The sequence below is a fragment of the Mytilus edulis genome, chromosome 3, assembly GCF_963676685.1.
Source record: "Mytilus edulis chromosome 3, xbMytEdul2.2, whole genome shotgun sequence".
In the NCBI taxonomy this organism is placed as follows: Eukaryota; Metazoa; Mollusca; class Bivalvia; order Mytilida; family Mytilidae; genus Mytilus; species Mytilus edulis.
In genome coordinates this window covers 94,007,247-94,029,308 of record NC_092346.1, presented here as the reverse complement: position 1 = coordinate 94,029,308, position 22,062 = coordinate 94,007,247, and the positions used below count along the sequence as shown (strand labels likewise).

Genomic DNA, 22,062 nt, shown 5'->3' with positions numbered 1-22,062 from the left:
TTCTCTGAAACCGATATTATCAAGATGCTTGATTTCTTGATTGACAACATATTTGTAACGTTCGGAGGTCGTGTTTTTCAACAGACTGTCGGCATCCCAATGGGAACAAACTGTGCCCCTCTACTTGCCGACTTGTTTCTTTATTATTATGAGGCTGACTTCATGCAGGAACTTCTTAGGAAGAAAGATAAGAAGTTAGCAATATCCTTTAACTCTACTTTCCGCTATATAGATGACGTTCTTTCACTAAACAATTCAAAATTTGGTGACTATGTGGAACGCATCTATCCCATCGAATTGGAGATAAAGGATACTACATATACAGTTAAGTCGGCTTCATATCTTGACTTACATCTAGAAATTGACAATGAGGGTCGGTTGAAAACAAAACTTTACAACAAAAGAGATGATTTCAGCTTTCCAATTGTGAACTTTCCATTTCTAAGTAGCAACATTCCAGCAGCACCTGCATACGGGGTATATATCTCCCATTGATACGATATTCCCGTGCTTGCATTTCCTATCACGATTTTCTTGATAGAGGGTTACTCCTCACAAGGAAGCTATTTAACCAAGAGTTCCAAATGGTGAAGTTGAAATCATTCCTTCGTAAATTTTACGGACGCCATCACGAGTTGGTTGATCGTTATGGAATAACCGTTTCACAAATGATATCGGATATGTTCCTTACGTCGTAACTACAATCCCCTTCCCTTTCATGAATGTGACCTACCGAATTAGACTATTTACCGGATTTGTAATCACATAAGCAACACGACGGGTGCCACATGTGGAGCAGGATCTGCTTACCCTTCCGGAGCACCTGAGATCACCCCTAGTTTTTGGTGGGGTTCGTGTTGTTTATTCTTAAGTTTTCTATGTTGTGTCGTGTGTATTATTGTTTTTCTGTTTGTCTTTTTCATTTTTAGCCATGGCGTTGTCAGTTTGTTTTAGATTTATGAGTTTGACTGTCCCTTTGGTATCTTTCGTCCCTCTTTAATTATTTGATTGTTTAAATCTTTCAGTATCTTGTGTTGTACATGTACGTCTGTGAAATATGTGTACCCAGTTTCGGCAGCTGGATCCCAATTATTATCACGTTAAATAATAATGTCTATTTGAGTTGCTTTGCATTTTATCTTGAAAACTATAATCGATCCGTAAAGAATTATTTTAGAAATAAGAAGATCTGATATGACTGCAAATTAGACACTCTCCACAAGAGACCAAATGACATTTAAATCAACACCATTGGTCACCATAAAAATGAGCATAAAGTATTCAGGACAATAAGAATAACAAATAAGTCAACATTGCCGACTCCTTATTGGAGTCATTTCCCTCGACTGATGATTATTTTTCGAAGTTCTGTTTACAATATCTGTATACATCAATTATTATCTAGATTAAGTAACGTTTTCATACCAATTTGAAATCGTAATATTAGTCCAGATGTTCGTGCGAAATACCAGTTATACATTTTCTAATTGACAGTATAAACAAATACCAGTAAGTTTCTAAAGGGAAACTGTTTGGTCATTATTTACATGTCACGTCGAGTTCTTTGCCAATTAGGTAGCATATTTACTTCAACATACCTGGATGTTGGTATTTAGTCAAATCTTAACCGGGATTTGTGATAATTTTAAAATTTCCAAGATGGATTTTAATGTAAACAAATACAAATATTTGGCTTTTAATAAATATATATTTGGGTAAGTTGATGCAAGCATACGAGGTCATAGTGAATGGCAAACTGTTATAGATTTATAATGTTAAACCACCATAATTTATCAATGTGTAAACACTTTAATTTTGAGCTATGGAAATCATGTTGAGTAGTTTGGGCATTTTTTTCGAGTAGGTAAAAAAAGAATTCAAACAATTGTATTTCACTATGGGTAAGCATTCATTAGCTGTCACTATTCTATAGATTTACAACTATTGGTCATAAAGATAATTTAGAATCGTCATTGAAGGTGGCGCACGAATTCATGTTTAATTATTCTTTTGATGTATCATTTGTATGCATTCATTCATTCATATCTTTAATTCCTCATAAATGAGATTCAATGAACATACAATTAATGAATATAAGCAAACGTTACAACATAATTACACACAAATTATTAGTATAAGAGCAAAGTATAAGGTAAAAAATATGATATACAAATAACTTCTATAAAAGCAATATTTAAAGTATAACTGCAGTGACACATCATGTATTGACACATCGTGTATTGACACATCTAATAGCACTGTCTAAGAGATCGACTATATTCTGCTACACACTGAATAACATGTGCATGACACAGCTTGAGAAATTGAACCGATTCATCTATGCTTGAAAAAATTGTCAGTGGTTTTCGACCGAGTAACATTTGAAACAGGATTTCGTCGTCATACATGTTTAATTCACAGTAAAGCTGCACTGGAAAATTGTCACTTAAAATGTCCCACCAGACTTCTCGCTGTGCATTAGTACTTGGACAATTGCAACAAGCGTGTACATAAACATCTTTAAAATTCCTTGTACATATATCACATATACTTCTTGTTGTATTTGGTATTTCAGTTAGTTATTTAGTGATTAAAAAAGAATTTTTTCAACTTCGTTTAACCTATCAATAGTCATATGAAGAGTTGTTCTTAATTCGATAAGATGGCAATTCAGTGGTAATATATTAGGTTCGCTAACAGATTTAGGCTCGTCCTTACGAAAAACTTCATCAATGCTAGACGGGTCGCCAGAAATAAACTGTTGTAATAAGTAACAGTCTTTTGCATACTTTTGTGAGGATGAACCTCTGTTTGTACTTTTCCTCGTGATTAATTTCCCTAACGGACACCCCTGTATTGACTTGGCTCGACTGGTCAACATACTCCTATACCATGTAATAGTATCATCAGAATCATTCGTTAATTCAATTAATTTTACGATATATGAGTCTCTAGGAAGATCTATCAATTCAAGATCTAACTTTGCAATAAAATCTTGGTTAGGCATAAAATGTGTCCCTTGACTATACAGTCTTGAAAATCTTGGCTATCAACAATGGAGTCATCAATGTTTACATTTTGGCGGACAGGGGTGCCGATTTCTGTTAATATATGCACTATTTGACTATTCTGTGGGGAGTATTGCTTGAAAGTGTCATTCATATTGTATAAGGAATCTACGTTACCACTTTTATCAGCTCCTACATCAGAAATAATACTTGTATCAGACAATTCAACACCTGTCGTCATACATGTACGTCCATTCACATCGGACGCCATCTTTTCAACCATACAACCATTACACACACAGAATATAGTTTACATATTGATTATAGTTTACTAAATAAAGGCAACAGTAGAATACCGCTGTTCGAATTTCATAAAAACAGACCAAAACTTAAAACTTTAAATCGACCAATGAACTATGATTATGAGGTCAAGGTCAGAAAAACCCTGCCAGAGAGACATATACACTTTAATATTATTCCACGCATCAAATATACTTGAAAAATCGCTTATAGTATCTAAGAAACAGATTCAGTCGTTTTTCGTTCATTTTGTGTACATGAATTAGGCCGTTAGTTTTCTCTTTGAATGTGTCTCCCATACTGCAGCTTCTATGCCCTTAATTAATTTTAACCATTGCAATCCCTTGTAAAAAAACATCAAAAGAAGTAATTTAAAACTTCCTCCAATTATTTATACCAAATATATAAGAGAAAACATTATTAACGATGATATAACTCTAAATATAAATATATATTATATATATACTGATACAATTACGTCATAAGGAAATCATTCTGATTTAGGTTGAATATTTCACCCCAAAAATGGAAATACTGGTTATTATAAGAACAAAATGTATGTCAATTAAATAGTACAAAACCATATTCGTACGGCCAGTTTTCCATTTCACAATGAAGTCTATATATGTCTTCCCACACCACAGTTACACTTTATTTCTAAAACAGCGTATATTATTTTTGAATAAGTTTAAACGATTATAGATAGTTTAAGTGATTTACCCTAAAACAGTGATTTTGCTAGACTTTTCAAAAATAAATAAAAAGGACAAAAAAAAACAATATGAAAGTTATACGGGTAGCTAAAGTTGTATTTCCAGTCTTTAAAATGTAAATCGATTCATTTTTGTTACATAAGAAATATAACATATTTATAAATGATAGTGAATTTTCTTTAAATGTAATGTTTTACCTGAAAAGCAGTTTGATTTAAGGATGTTTTCTTCTGACGTTTCAGTATCGTTGAAATCTTGTTCATGTTGTTCTGGAATTATTTCCAAAACATGTGATACAAGTGGAAATTATCAATGAATTTTAAAAATATTATATCAAACTCAACTCTGTGAAATCCAACAAAAATCAAGACATTTTTTGCTCCTCAGAGGTGTACATCCTTTATGGATCATGTGAAATTCTTGAATTTGACCATTCAATAATAAGAAGTGGGTTATTAGGTATGTCCATAAAAACAGCAGCCCACCAACTTATTCTTTTAAAGAAGATCTAAAGATCAATATATGGATACAAAACAAAACATTAGTGCTTACACACCCATTTTCACAGACTAAACAACCGCAAGTTTATAAATCAAGACGTAGAGAAATCAACAATAGCTCAATAACTACCAGGATGTTTCTACAGCAGTGGAATGATAATGACCAATTAAACTGAAAAAAAACTTTATGATAGATCAAACATACAAAAACAGTAAAAGCAATTAACCCTTTACTATAGATATAAAATATAGAATTACCACTTATTTTAGAGGAAACCTATAACAATGCTGAGCAAAACTCATAACGCCTGCTAAAAGTAACAATAATGTCTAGTTCACTAAAAGAATTTTTAAATCATGATGTTGATGTTCAATTTCTTATGGTTGAAAAAAAATATAGTTATTTCATTTATTATACTTCACGTTAAAATGTCATATTTTGATTGGCTGATACGAGGGTGTTAATTTACTCTATCACATGGCTGTGAGGGTGACAATTATTTTGAATGTCACCCTCTCGTCAAGACCAATCAAAATCGATAATTTAAAGGACAATGAATTGAATTTACATCAAGTTATTAAAGACAATGTCTAAGTGCTACATTTTAGCTCATATTCTATTATTTGACAGTCAAAATAAAATAATAAAACATCTTGCTTCACTACTGTTTATCGTTCTAATACCCGTAACGTTGTTATGAACGTGACGTACCTAGAAAATACTTTTAAATAAAATATCTGTAAAAGACAATAATGATAGGACATTCAGTATAATAAATCAAATAACACATAGCTGAGAGGGTGATTGAGTAGATTGGTGACCCTAGAAAACATTGTCAACCGCGGCTTTATTTATATATTATGTAATGAACTCCTTTCTTTTCAATGGTTTTCATGTTGGAAACAATGTAAGACATACAATGTATCACGTGATGTACCTGTATCTTTGCATTGCACAAGGTCATGTTTTTCTCTGACTGTTGAGGACTTCTTTTACACTTTTTCAAGGGATGTTTGATGTGTACTGATTTAAATTTTAGTCTTTAATAGAGGTATGATTTTTCATAAATTGTTATTGGATTTGAACTTAATGTCAGTAGCTGTGAGTACTCTCCGATTTGTACTTAGTGTATTTCGGTTTTGTGGACCGATGTATAATCGTGTCGTGAAATCACAAAAATACTGCACTCCGAGGAAAATTCAAAATCAAAAGCCCAATGTGTCAGACCACCAATTAAGAATCCCTATATTTTCAACCAGATTTTGCAATTTTCAAAGCTTTCTAATTATTGTACCTTAAGTTTAACTGCAAACAAACCAGGTATATCCTGAATTGTACATATATTAGCTGTCTTCAAGCCAATTTTCAACATACCGTTAAAGCCTTCTCAAGAAAAAAAACTAACCTTTGAACAGAGGTACTCCAAAAATAACCCCTGGAAATATTAAATTAGTATACATTGAGGCGCAATAATCCTCAATTTGTAATGCAAACTCATAAACCAGTAAATTTTGGCTCAAAATGGTCTATTTCTCTTTAACCAAAAGTTTCTTTTCTGCATATTTATTGGTAATCAAAAAGTTCTATGTTGTGTCACACTTTTACACCACCAAGAAAGACTCGCAACAATAATGACTCTGCAGCATGTCTTAACCTAGGTAATATTTTACTCGAAAGAAAACGTATATGTACTTACGCTGGAACACTTATTAACTCAGATGGAAAAACTTTCCATATATCAGATAAATCCAGTAAAAAATTAAAACAGAAACTTCACACACTATATACTGTTCGTGTTAATCTACCAGGGATGAGTGCCTTAACAAATAACTTGATATGGATAAGAGTTATCCTTACAACTGCACTTTATGTATGTGAAACTTGGGGTCAGCTACCCTACCGTGAAGTCCGACTAACTCTTGTATTAGTAATGTTGGTTTGTGGTCTGTCGAAGGAAATACTGATAAAATGAAACTTTTGTTTTTCGGGAGATTGTGTCGTGCACAATCGACAACAATACATAAACGGATGTTTAATTTTCGTTTGAGATAAATATTAACCGGTGAGTCCAGTCAAATATCATTGACTTATGATTATATCAAAATTTTGATGACATATGAATTTGATGTTTTTGTTGAAAACTTTATGGCTGAAAACAAATTTCCAGAACAAACTACTGTGGAGCAAATTTGTAAAACAGACTTTAGACATATACGAAGAAAACAAATTGAAACACTCAGTTGAACGGCGACCAGAACTTAAGCGGTACTACATGTATAAAATACATACATGTTTGACGGAGCATTGTTTGTTACGACTAGCGGTAAATTATCGATCTGTAAATTCAAAATTTATGACGCTTGTGAAATTAGGAGCAAATGCTCCTTGTGTAACTTATATAATACGGATATACTTATGCATTATATACTTTGCTGTACATCTCTTTTACAAATTCGGACAGAAATGTTCAGGGATTGAATTTTTTGGATCTCACTTGTCACCTTTTTCGAGTATGGTCTTCAGGAAACGATGCTAGTCCGTCGGAAGGGGACGATAAATGACTGCCCCGTGTTAAGAGAGAGCCATATACATTTCATGTAACAGACACCCTTGTATAGATTTCGAAAATGAGCAGGCTAATGCCGTTATAAGGTAGCACTCGCACCCACATATTGGAAAGAGATTAATATAACTAAAGTTGCAATAACTTGTTTTCCAATCCACTCTATATGTTTAAAACTACAACGATGTGTGAACAAATTAAACAGTCATAATATGTAAAAATGTCAAAAATAGGGGTACGGCAGTCAACGTTGGTTTATTATCATACTCACTATAAATTGAAGAAATATATAATCAAACATTTCCCATGACACGATATTTAATATAACGAGATGTTTAAGTTCAGAGCCACGTAACATGCAAGAAAAATGCACAAAACAGGTACACAGACGATCGAGGGCATTACCAAAAAAAGAAAGGCAAGAATACAGATATTATCATAGAACAATAACACAATGACGGGATGTGTAAGTACAGTGTAACAAGAAACACACAAAGGCATACAGAAAAAGCATACTAGTAATAGCAAAAACGAACGACAAGAATACAAAAATTATCATAGAACAATAACACAATGACGAGATGTATAAGTACATAGCCACGTCAAGTGGATAACAACAAAAGGATAGACTAAGCAGTAAAAATAAATTCATATAGAAAAATAAAACAATACTATAATACATACAGACCAAACAGTAAAATTAATTTTAATAATAGAACAAAGACAAATAAAAGAACAATATAACACGTTTTTAAGATGATATACAACGTCAGTACTAATAATCTATACTTCAAGACCATCGTGTATTATTTGTGAAGTTGATACGCAATATTCATCAGCAAGGTCTTGATACCTTCTGATGAACTTTATTAGAATGTGGACGAGACGTTATTTGACACACCCATGGTTCATCAGCTCTCTGCTCCGACACTGGTAAAGATTTACAAAATCTGAGTAGTTGCTGCATGCCCTTAAATACCGAATAAGTTGGGAAATGTTTATCCCATTTGCAGGTGAAGTTGGTATATTGCTACTAAGGTGGGGGAAATTGATAATTTTAAAATTAGTTATATCCTTTTGTACGGAGGCTTGTTGGTCTCAAACAGATAAAGATTGCTAACTGTTACCTAGTGTACTTAAGAATCCGGTTAAATTTTTACACAAACAAAGCAGGTTTCATATTCTCGAACTAACATGTTGACGTCCTGTGGGTTAAGTTGTCACTTGACGTAAAACAACCTTGAATCAATGCATTGAAATCCCAATTACTCATACTTCATACTTTCTCGATTGTCATGTCAAGATGAATAAAATCATATGTAGAAAGAATCCCCACGGATCAACCCACTCTTGTCATTTAAAAGTGTTCAAATATCTTTAGTTTAAATTATTTAATATCCCCCATCCTTACTCCGTTTGTTATCTTGTTTTGTATGTCAAGACGATCTGAATGATATATAGGGTGATTCCCCAGGGTCCATCTATTTATAAGACTGCTTGGCAGCAGCATGTTACAATCATGACGTGTTGCGGTTTTTTTCTAAATGTTTTGTGCTCGTTAAATTTTTTAACGATTATTGCGGTAAAACTATCCCAAATTTAAAATAAAAAATAGCCACAAGAAATAAAAGTACAGATCCAAACAAAAACACATTATAGTTTATCCAAATTTGCAGAATCTCAGTTAATTTTCAGTCTGAAATCATTCCGAAACAACAAAACATTACTGCAGACAAAGCTAATTATCTGTTTCCTGTGCAACGGGAAAAGACAAAGACATTTAATTGTGTTTATTAAGTCCGGCGTATAATATACTTAATTCATATGAAAAAATAATCTACGATGTTCCATTTGATAAGTACATTTTATAAATGGTAAATAAAAGAAACTATAGAAGTTTTGGATCAAGTTAGAACGCGAGTTTGGGTGAATTGGTTCCAGTAACAATAGGTTATAGGTTTAATTCATCATTCACTTGGCATTTTTGCATCAAATTAGTACAATGTAATAATATTTGAATGTGTTGATTTATTTGAAAACTCCTTTGGCAAACATGCTGTCGTTTTTTCTGAACCGAGTTTATGCCTTTACATTAAATTATGATTAAGGTGAAGAAGAACAAATCTTGTTATAACACGATTGTTTGTATATCTTTTGCAGCTTATATTTTTTTATGTTCAAAGTGTCGGTCTATCTTTTTCATATTTAAGCGTACAAGGTAAAAATACTAAAATTGGTAATCATCTCCTATATATGGAAACTGATGAAGTTTATTTGCAAAACGATATAATTCATTTTTCTTTATAAAAATAGATGTGTTTGACCTTGGAATTTTATAATTCACTTAACATGATGGAGATTTTCTTATAAGAATTGAACGTTTAACAATTGCGTGCGACCGAAGGGCTTCCTTATTTATCTTGACTTCATCGGAAACACTTCAAATTTCGAGAGAAGACAATACATGCGATGCTTGGAACCACACTAGAAAAGACAATACATGTGAAGTTGGGAACCACGAACTACATTGTTTGAATAAAATAAACTTATCAAGGATTTGTCGTCGGTAGCACATTCTAAAAGTAATTAAAAAAAGGATATATCATGACATTGAGACAATAAACGACAAGGTTCTTGACTACAGAAAGTCACAATAATATGTGGCATGAGTGAAAAAAGTTCTTAAGAGATGTCTCTATTCCTACTGAAGTGTTCAATCAATTGATATATGTGTGCTTGATTTGACAAGGTATTTTGTAGTCGCATAAAATGAGTATTTCTTTTTTTTTGCACTCCATATATCTACCATCATACATAAATTCGGTTAATTCTTTCATATATCACGTATAGTTTTGAAATGGAAATTATTCCAATAAAAAATTGTATTTGTTTGACTCAATGTACTAATAAAGATTTAATGCCCAAAAATGCACCTCTAAAACAACAAATGTTTGACTAAATGATAACAATTGGGAATCATCCTCTTGTGTTATGCCGTTTAATCCATTAACATGTCTGAACCATATATATATTTTCACAATAATTAAAATATTCGCTCTTAGGCATACCATTATCGTTTGGATCTCTGATTTAAATCGTCCAGAATGCCTACAAAGTAAACATGACGACATTAACATTTTGAACTTCAAAGATATATAAAGAAAATAAACAGTCTGTGTGATGCTTATTTTATTTATGCTTGTAAAAGCTGGAAAAGATATCCACAGGCAAACTAATTAAGAAATAATATATCGTTCAGACAGCAAAAACGGTTGTAGCTATTGAGCTATTTGCTGTTAATTATTTCTGCTACTGTTTGGTATGATTCTTTAAGGATGGAAACTGCACATGTGTATCGTCAAAACAAAGAAAATAACTGCAAGCTCTTAATTTTTTACATTTTAGTAAAGACAGCAACAGGTACAGTTCCATTGCTATGAATGATCTGAAACCAAATAGTCGAACAAGTTGAAATACTAGTAGTCGAAAAAATCTTCCACTGCCGACGAAATAAAGTCAAATGACAAACAAACCAAAACACAGAAGTAATGTGAACTCCACCAAACGTTGGATAAGATCGGGTGTCTGTTCCTACTCCAACAATGGAATCAGTCGTTTTCTTCCAGACAAGTAAAATGTTGATTCCGAATCGAATTCAGTCATGTCGATATCTATCTAATTGAGGGTGGAACTGTGGGTACGACATATAGAAAATATATGTAGTCATCATCTTTATCCAGATTGGTCTTAACGGTCAACAAATTAAGTTTAGAAAAGTGCTTATTACGCAAGAAGCATGTAGTGTTTTTTTTTGTTTTTTTTTTTTTTTTTGGGGGGGGGGGGGTACTCTTTACTCATCTGAAACTAGAATGCAGCACGGTCGTTTAAATTGGTTAATTAAAAAAACTCTTTACGTATAGGAGAAATATTTAATATCAGGTTGGTATTTGGTTATTATTTTAGGTTTTCCTTGAATTTCAAGTGTTGAGTAGGGTACGAATGGATTCTCTGCAGATAAGCCCTATTAGGTTGCTGATTATTGTTCCGAGATCTAGGAAAATAGTAGCTTATGGTGCCTTGCATTCATAGGTAAGGCAGCATGTGCTTGTGGCGGCATGTTCGGGTCAAGGCTGTCACAAACTCGGGCGAAATATGATAACGGGCTCTCGTTTATAAAACTTTACTCAATACTCAAAGAGTTCAAATTTGTGCTCGAAACGCAAATTTCAGTACATTGATTGATTGAATGCTGAGACTTAGTACCATATTCTTGCTGGAAAATTTAATGATCAGCTTTGTGTGTGTAGTTTCGGGTAGGACAGTTGCTTCTGGTAAGAAAGAAATGTTTACATGCTGGTCGATAAGTTTTGTTAACGTTGGTTGACGTCTTTAGTTTTTTTTAGGAAGATCGCTCACTACTTTTGAATGCAACTTAGAAATATTTTAGCCATGCACGGGCATCACTGACGAGACATGTTATGTTAGTGCTTCTTTTAACTTTTTTTTTCTAAATGAAGTGAACATAAAGAATTTCTTTTCTTTTATATCCCATCAAGTTAAATATAGCTGTTCAAATGTATACTTATGTTGTAGTATATTATGGAATATGAGACTTTGCAGTAGTATTAAATTTGTAGAAAACTAGAAATTAGTACACCTAATGATGTATTGCGCATTCCTTTGATGTGTTTTTCGGTATTGGATGTTGTAATTTTAGACTTCTTAATAGGAAAATCTTTAAACGTTATTGTTATTTGTAAAATTTGCCTAACAATGAGACAGACTAATTACTATATGTCTCAGAAAAATCGATAAATGAGTTAATCTAATATACTATAATGCACTAAACAAAACGACGGTCAGTAGAAACTTGCAGAAATGTTATATGCAATTGGAGACACTGTTTGTATTGCACTTTTCTTTATCCTATCCTTGTTATCTGATATGAACACTCCGAAAAAATGATCAAGTAAAGTTTAACCTCATTTATCTATAAAACATTTTTTGTTTGCCAAAAACGGCAATTGAACCAACATAGACTAACTATTATTATTTATTTGAGATGGTTGTTTGTTTGGGTTTTTTTATGCTTAAGCAAGAACACCAATGAATGCACTACATAGGAGTTATTGTCAACAGAAGAAAAACAAATACAACAAATCAAATATTATATATAAACATAGATTATACGGATACATTTTGTAGCTGAGAAAACATAAAACTGTTGTTTCTCCAAACGTTTAGCATACTGAATTTTCGTACGTAATTCAGAAAAGAAAAGAAACAACGAAAAAAGCACGCTATACAATTTATGCATGTGAAGCGCTTTTCAGGATTTACCTTCATCGGGAAATCGAACGCTCAAAAGCAAAGGATGTATATGTGTCAAAACACGTTAAGAGCGATATGACCAAAAAGGACCTAAAATGATAGTAAATTTCTTCTAATATCATCTTTGCCTGAGGCATTGGAACCTACACAATTTTTTGTTATCTCATGTCAAAGGCAAACCAGATGATCTGTATATCAAAGATATCAACAATCACATTTTAGCAACACATTTTCAATTCATTTCATGGAGGCAAGACTACAAAATTGACATGCTAAGAGGAAAATCAAGAAGTTCCTACACTGTGAAAGGTCAAATAGTTCCCTTAATTAGCCAATCTTCAACATTCCTTTTGACAATACTGGAACCCAAAAAGAAACATGATGCATAAGTATAATAATGCCTTTTTGAAATGATAACTTTTTTATGTTTCATTTTTTAGATATTGAAAAAAGTAAAATCACAATAATACTGAACTCCGAGGAAAATTCAAAACGGAAAGTCCCTAATCAAATGGCAAACTCAAAGGATAAAACACATCAAACGAATGGACAACAGCTGTCATATTCCTAACTTGGTACAGGCATTTTCAAATGTAGAAAATGGTGGATTGAACCTTGTTTTAAAGCGCTAAACCTCTCACTTGTATGACAGTCGCATCAAATTCCGTTATATTTACAACGATGCGTGAACAAAACAGACATAATAGGTAAAATAGTCAAAATATGGTTACAACAGTCATCACTGTGTCACAATCTGAACACAAAGAAGAGTGTGTGTTAATATGTGTTTGAGTTTAGTGTGACGTCCTTTTGCACTAAACTAGTACATTTTATTAAGGGGTCAGCTGAAGACCAACTCCGGATGCGGGCTTTCCTCGCCGTATTGAAGACCCATGTGTTGGCATGAAATATACTTTCCGCTGTCTGAATAGGATATTTGTTATAATTATACTGCTTCTTATTCCCACTTATTAAGCACAGTGAAAAAATATGGATTCCAAATCTAAATTGTGATATTTTTGTACAGCATATATACATCAATCAATTATGAGTTCTAATATCCGATTTGACTAGAATGTATCAGAATAAGCGGACTGTATTTTTATCCAAGTAAACGGCAGCGTTCTGGATTTCAATTAGCACTGTAACACTGGCAATAACGGGTCATACATTTCATTTCAGTAACCAGAAAAGAGAGACAACCTTTGATGATCTTATTTTATTTTGCATCGTAACATATGTTTTATATGACTATCACAAATATATCTGTAGTGAAGTCTATCTTGTATCATGTAGGCATATGCTTGCATTGGATGAATATAAATATATCAATCTTTCAAAATACGAATCTCCTTACAATATACATCCTCCAAATGTCCTGACTGTAAATCGTGCACAAAAGTTAACAACAAACTGTTTGTTTTTAATCTACTGTTTCCTAAATTTGGGAACAAACTGGGGTAGTCTTTTTTATATCTTTTTTTTCTCTGATAGCAAATAAAGAGTGCACTTCTTTCTTACTAAAATTGGTTGAACGTTGTGTGGCGTTTGTTATCGTTTGTTAAACGGTACAAAAGTAGAAACAAATACGTTGAATCAGTGTTTTCTGACCCTGTTTTGAACTTTCAAGAATGCAAACACATGGTGTTGGTAAACAGATTTATTCCGCGGAAAATGGCTAATATCGCCCGTTTATCTCTCCTATACAAAGATAACTTTATTGACAGTTATCATCTTCATCTGATGAAACATCTGGAGACAGTGATGATGAATCTCTTTTATTAAAAACAGCTACTTCAATGATAGAGAGGCGGACAATACCTAAAAATGGATCATTTGTTGACATTGTTTTAAGTTATGACTACTAGTATCAGGAATTTCGAAGAAATTTCAGGCTATCAAGGGGTACGTATTCATTTCAAAATATTCAAAAAAATTATTATTTCATAACATTTGATATTTTTGGAAATTTTTGTTCAAATTGTCCAGTTTTTAACGTGATAGCAGTGGGTAGATTTTTTTTGGCATCTCAGGCTAACTTTTAACCGTATCTACTTTTGACTATTGTGAAAAATATCCATATTTTTTATTCAACTCTACAGGATATATTGCTTTGTAGGTACTTTTCACAGAATTGTAGGCCACCTTGCTGGAAAGGTAGACCGACGAGAATATAAAGGAGGTAGACCAAAACTAACATTAGAGAAACAAATATTAATTTTGTGGTATTATGCAAATACAGAGTGTTATATGTCAACTGCAGGTCGTTTTGTTGTGAGCGATATTAACAGAAAAGGATTACATAGTATTGTTGCCCAGGTAGTATTCGACCATGAGATGAACTGTATTCCTGTTAATACTGGATGGCCGGGATCTGTTCATGATGCTCGTGTTTTCCGAAATTCTAAAATGTGGAAGAGGATTATAAATAGAACCATCTTGCCTGAGCCTGAGAGGTTTCATTTTGCTTGGGGATGCAGCATACCGGCCAAACCCTCTTTTCAAAATCTGATGACACCATTTGAAGACTTTGGTACTTTAACCAGGGAACAGCAGCGGTACAATTTTGTTCAAAGTTCCACCCGACCGGTAGTAGAAAGATCCATAGGTCAGTTAAAGGGACGATCTAGGAAATTGAAAATGTTGGATTGTACACTACCAAAATCGACAGATTCTGTTACTTTCTGTTGCATTTTGCATCACAGAGCGATACTCGTTAAATAATGAAGAAATAGTAGTGAACGATCATGTGAACAATGGACATGTACTACAAGGAATTGTAGAAAGTGGAAACCAGAAAAGAAATAATCTTGTTCCAAACTTATGAATACAATGAATGAATATTGATATTTTTTAATTCAATGTATGTTGATTTTTAGTAGCATATTTAAATTGATTTTTGTTTTGTAAAGCATCTACAATTGCTCTTAACATGTCGGCCGTTTCTTTATGTCGTTTATCTTTAGTTTCTTCTTTTTTCTGTTCTCTTTCTTCCCGTGCTTTTATTTTTGCTTCTTCTGCTGATTATTTACACAAAAAAAAGATCAAAAAAGATTCATTTGTAATCAAAAAGGGTAACATTATGATTATTCTCTATTCTGCATGCATGCCATGTGTAACGCAACAAAAACCATGAGCACAGTGGTTCGCCTTCTACACCTTTTTTTATGACACATACAAATATGTGTTTTCAGTAACAGCTCCGTCGCAACCTTTCAAATGCTACAACCTCCGACTTAAATTTTGATTGATCAACTTTAATCAAAAAGGTTAACATTATCATTATTCTCTATAGATGCTCCATGCATGGCATGTGTTACGCAACAAAAACCATGAGCACAGTGGTTCGCCTTCTACACCTTTTTTTATGACACATACAAATATGTGTTTTCAGTAACCGCTCCGTCGCAACCTTTCACATGTTGCAACATCCGACTTAAATTTTGATTGCCAAAATTTCCTACTGATCAACTTTAATCAAAAAGGTTAACATTATGATTATTCTCTATTCTGCATGCATGGCATTTGTAACGCAACAAAAACCATGAGCACAGTGGTTCGCCTTCTACACCTTTTTTTATGACACACACAAATATGTGTTTTCAGTAACCGCTTACATGTAGTCTCTATTCTGCATGCATGGCATGTGTAACGCAACAAAAACCATGAGCACAGCGGTTCGCCTTCTACACTTTTTTTTATGACACATACAAATATTTGTTTTCAGTAACCGCTTAGTCGCAACCTTACATATGTTGTAACCTCTGACTTAAATTTTGATTGCCAAAATTTCCTACTAAACAACATTTTACTTAAACAAATTCTTTTACGAAACAAAAAGCATATCGATTATTCTGTATTCTGCATGTGTAATGAAACAGAAAGTATCTATTTATGATTATTGCATAAAACTTCTCACACAGGACAAACCTAAATGAAAATACACGGGAAAGACATTGTATATTTTATGCTTCATTTACTTACCATTATAATGTAGGTTGTTATTTATCATCACTAAATAGTCATAATATGCTGAAGTGATGAAACATGTTAAAGCTCAGTTCAATGCTTTCATTTAATATGACACAATTGTTTTTACAGTACAGTAACATGCCGAAATAACACAAACCACAAGAACAGACTCTACGACAAAAAAGGGAATTAAAACGCAAAACAAATCCAACTCAGACGCTATTGTTGTGGCACCAAAAAGAAATTCAAAAAGACTATACAGTGCATTAGGATCATTGATTGACTATTATTCCACAAACATAAAACTGCCTGAATATAGTGACATTGGTGAAATGCAATATAAATGTCAATGTTGCAAAGCTCTGATGTGGAAAAATGAGACTCATAGTGATCAAATAAATATAAATTCTAAATTTTCCACCTGTTGCATGCAAGGCAAAGTTGTACTGCCTGTTATTAAAGACCCACCACATTCTTTGCAAAATTTATTCATTTTGAATACTGAACAGGGAAAACATTTCAGGACAAACATAAGAGCATATAACTCAAGCTTAGCATTTGCCTCATTAGGTGTTCATGAAGATGTCTTTCCACATAATGGACCTTATAATTTCCGTATTTGTGGTTCTGTCCATCATAGAATGGAAAGCACCTAAATTTGCACAAATATACATACATGATACTGAAAATGAATTGTGTAATAGAATGCAATGGAATGATACCTTAAATAAGTCTGTGCTATTAACATTACAAAATATGCTACACGACTGCAATCCATTCATTGACATTTTTAAAAATGCAGCAAAAATAATGCATGATGATCATAATGCATCACACCAAAATATTAAATTGGTATTACATGCAGATACCAGTAAAGACACACGGCGCTATAATTTACCAACAGCATCTGAAGTATCACTCATCATACCAGGTTCTCAAATGAAAGAACCAACAAACAGAGACATTGTACTTTACAAAAATTCATCAAATCACCCTAAGGGGTATGAAATCTTACATATAAATGAAACTCACCCGAAATATGACCCTTTGCATTATGTTCTCTTTCTACCATATGGACATAGTGGTTGGACAATTGATAGTGGAAATGCTAATTCTCATAGTGGAAATGCTAATTCTCATGTATCAACAATGCAATTTTATGCACACCATCTGATGCAGAGAGATAACTTTAACATTTTGCTTCGAGGAGGGAGATTACTACAACAGTATATTGTAGATATGTTTGCAAAGATTGAGCAACTTAGACTAAATTATTACTTTTACCACCAGAACGACTTACGAGCTGAACTATATCAGGGACTTAATGATGCTGTTCATGCAGGAGATGTTGATGGCGTCACAGTTGGCAGAAAAATTATTTTGCCATCATCTTTCACTGGCAGTCCAAGAAATATGTATGAACAATATCAAGATGCCATGTCCATAGTACGTCGCTTTGGAAAACTCGATTTATTTATTACTTTTACATGCAACCCGAAATGGCCAGAAATCGTTCATAGCCTACTTAAAAATCAAACCCCAGCAGGTAGACCTGATTTGATTACAAGAGTATTCAAACAAAAACTTCAAATGCTTCTTCATGACATTACACAAAACAATGTATTTGGCAAAACTATTGCTTATGTCTATGTGATTGAATTTCAAAAGCGTGGTTTACCCCACTCACACATTCTTCTTATTTTACAACCCAACAGTAAACCTTTAACTCCTGATCATTTCGATGACTTTGTCTCAGCTGAAATACCGGACCCTGCATTATTGCCAAATCTTCATCATATTGTTACACAGCATATGATCAATGGACCATGTGGTAAAGCCAATAAACAATCTTCATGCATGAATGATGGAAAATGCTCAAAAGGCTTTCCAAAAGATTTTAATCCTGCAACATTACAAACATCAGATGGCTATCCACTTTATAAACGTAGAGATAATGGACTCTATGTAGAGAAAAATGGTGTAATATGGATAATAGGTGGGTTGTGCCTTATAATCCTTATCTTTGCACCAAATATTCCGCTCATATAAATGTTGAAATATGTTCTACTGTAAAACCAGTCAAATATCTTTATAAATATGTTTATAAAGGACATGACGAGATAATGGTAAGACTTCAAAAAGCAGAAACCAGTGATTCTGACCAGAAAGGAACCAATGTGTATAATGAGATTACTCATTATGTTGATGCTAGGTATGTTTCAGCATCAGAGGCATGTTGGCGCATATTCCACTATGATTTACATACTCAATCGCCAGCAATTCAGAGACTTGCAGTTCATTTACAAGGGCAGGAGCAGGTAGTTTATAGTGAGGGAAAAGCACAACAGGCACTTCAACACAATAAAAACATAACATTGACAGGTTGGTTTAAAATAAACCAGACTAATCCTTTGGCTACAACAATACCATATCACCTCTTCCCGGAACATTTTACATGGAATCAGTCTTCACATACATGGGCACCCCGAAAAAAGGTAATGTTATTGGACGACTTTATAGGGCAAACCCAGCAGAAGGAGAACGTTTTTTCTTAAGGCTATTACTACACCATTGTCCAGGTGCCACATGTAATGAGGACCTCAGAAAGTTGGAAGATGGTACTGGTTGTACTACTTGTAAAGAAACTGCAATGCGACGAGGTTTTCTACAACATGATGTAGAATGGGTAGAATGTCTTACAGAAGCTGCTGCTATTGAAACCCCAACACAGATTCGTTTGCTTTTTGTAACAATTCTTCTCTTTTGTCAGCCATCTGAACCAGCAAAGTTGTGGGAACAATTTAAAGACTGCATGTCAGAAGACATTGTTCATAACATGAACAATAATATAACACACAATTCAAAACAATTTGTATGCAACAAAGTCCTGTGTCTCATACAGCAACTGTTGAAATCTCATGGTAAAAACTTGGCAGATTTTCCTGGATTTCCAAACATTGATGAATCTAATATTACCTTTACATCAAATTTACTACATGAACAATGTCAGTACAAAATTGAAGAACAAACTGTAATAGCAGACAAAAATGAATCCCTTCTCAATTCAGATCAACATCATGTTTACCAAAAAGTAGTTGATGCTACAGAACACCATACAAATACTACAGCTTACTTTGTGGATGGTTCAGGTGGATCGGGGAAAACATTCCTATATAATACAATTTTAGCCCGTATTAGATCTAAAGGTAAAATTGCACTGGCAGTAGCGTCTTCAGGAATCGCTGCTCAATTGTTGGAAGGTGGACGAACTGCACATTCCAGATTTAAAATACCCATTCCAATTTCAGAGACAAGTACATGTAACATTTCAAGAAACAGTGCACTTGCTAATCTTATTAAAAATACTGCAATTATAGTTTGGGACGAGGCGCCAATGATACATAAGCATGTGTTAGAGTGTGTTCATAGAACATTATGTGATATAACACAGATAGAACCATTTGGTGGTAAAGTTGTTTTATTAGGTGGAGACTTCAGGCAGGTGTTACCTGTCATTCGCCAAGGAACACAAGCTGAAATAATTAATAGTAATATTATGCAGTCTGGGAAAGCATTACCATGTTCAATTTAACAATTAACATGAGAGTACGTAGTAACGCACATTCAAACAATCAAGCAGATTTCGAAAACTTCTTATTACGTATTGGTAATGGGAAGGAAAAACTATATCCAAACGTTGGATCTGCAAAAATACAGCTCCCTAAAGACCTTTGCATATGCCCAGACAAAAATGGATTAAAGAATCTTACACATAAACTTTATGGTGATATTTTAGAATCATCAGACTATTCAAAATTTACAGATCGCGCCATTTTAACAACAACAAATGATGAATTAGACACAATTAATACAATGGTTATGGACATGTTTCCTTCAACTGTTAAGTAAAACCTGTCTCAGTGCTGATACTGTTGAAGATGAATCTACTGGATATTTGTATCCTACAGAATTCCTCAACACTATTACACCCTCTGGAACACCACCACATAAATTGACTTTAAAAAAACATGCACCAATTATGCTTTTACGTAACCTAAACCCAGCTGTAGGACTTCTTAAAGGGACTAGACTTTCTGTTCTAAATCTTGGAACTCGCCTTATCGAGACAAAAATCCTGACTGGTACACATGCAGGAGACACTGTCTTCCTTCCAAGAATTACCATAATCCCATCAGATGCAGGACTTCCATTCAATCTAAAACGACGTCAGTTCCCTATTAGGCCAGCATTCTCCATTACAATTAACAAAGCTCAAGGATAAACTTTAGAACAAATAGGACTAGATCTAACAAAACCTGTTTTCTCTAATGGCCAGCTCTATGTTGCATTTTCAAGAGTTAGAGACTTTAAATCAATATCCATTTTACCTGCTGCTGATTCTCTGTTTGATGGACAATACTATACAGACAACATAGTTTATGAAGGCGTTATCCATCATTGACTACTCAATAAATAAATTGTCATATTTCACATCTATTTTTTAAATGGAATTCACCTAATATTTACGGATTTCATTGTAAATATTGATTCATTTCAATACAGTCACAATTTCAGGCCATTGGCCTGTCGTTGTCAGTTGTCACGTCAAACTAATTTCCGCAGTTTTTCCTCTTTTCCATCCTCGCATGTTTCACATAAGAACACACTATTAATTCTTCAGAAACCTTCCATAGCCCACACATTTTTACATAATGAAGTTAATGACAAAACTTAAGTGAAGAAAAATTCAAAACGTTATATTGATACCAGTTCATGTTTAAGATACTTTTGATACCTTTCCTGTAATTATCCACTCTTAAAATCTTTTACAAAAAATCATCCTTCAACAGATTACATACTTTTAAGCAGGTTCTAATTCCCGCGATTTCGCGGGTATGCTCTAGTTACTATTAGACCTTTTCAACATCTCTCGACATCGACTAATGACACCTACAGTTTACAGGTAAAATGGATGGGTCGTTTCAAAGACAAAAACCATCATGATTACCATTACGTAACATATTGGATTGGCGGTTTTATACTGATTTGACTATATAGTTTAAGAATATAGATCAACCAAATAAATAAATAAATATATGTATGGTGGCCGGATGCGGCCATTTATTTCACCTTTTCGCGTTTTCGTGACTTCTCCTTTTATTTTGCAAACGCGAAATTGGGAATTCGAGAAATCGAGAAAGCAAAATTGAGAAATCGGGAAATCAGGAAATCGAGAAAAAGGGAAATCGAGAAATTGGGAAATAGATAAGATTGGGAAATCGAGAAATTGAGAAATCAAGAAAGTAAATACGCCAAAACAAGAAAGAGAGAACACGAAAACGCGAAATGAACTCTCGATTTTGCATTTTTGCTTTTTCTATTTCTCGATTTCCCAATTTCTTGATTTCTCGATTTCCCGATTTTTCAATTTGTCGATTTCGCTTTCTCGATTTCTGGATTTCCCCGAAAACACGAAAAGGGGAAACGTCCGCATCCGACCACCATACATATGTCTCTGTCATATAATATTCTTATTTCGTATGTATTTGCACGACATTCCAATCATTCAGAATCCTTACCCATTTTCTCTTCACTTTTGTGATTATGTGAGTCTTTCGCCAAATATTTGCCGCATGCCAATAACGATTTAATTTGTTGGTGTAAAAGCTTTTAT

At 33.5% G+C, this 22,062-nt stretch overlaps 1 protein-coding gene across 1 annotated transcript; it reads left to right on the top strand.

Annotated features, from left to right (window-relative positions):
- Positions 1-17,198: 17,198 nt before the first annotated feature.
- LOC139515512 (uncharacterized) lies at positions 17,199-18,437 on the top strand. The gene has a single exon (XM_071305088.1). The coding sequence runs from the start codon at positions 17,199-17,201 to the stop codon at positions 18,435-18,437; it is 1,239 nt and encodes a 412-aa protein (XP_071161189.1).
- The last annotated feature ends 3,625 nt before the right edge of the window (positions 18,438-22,062 follow it).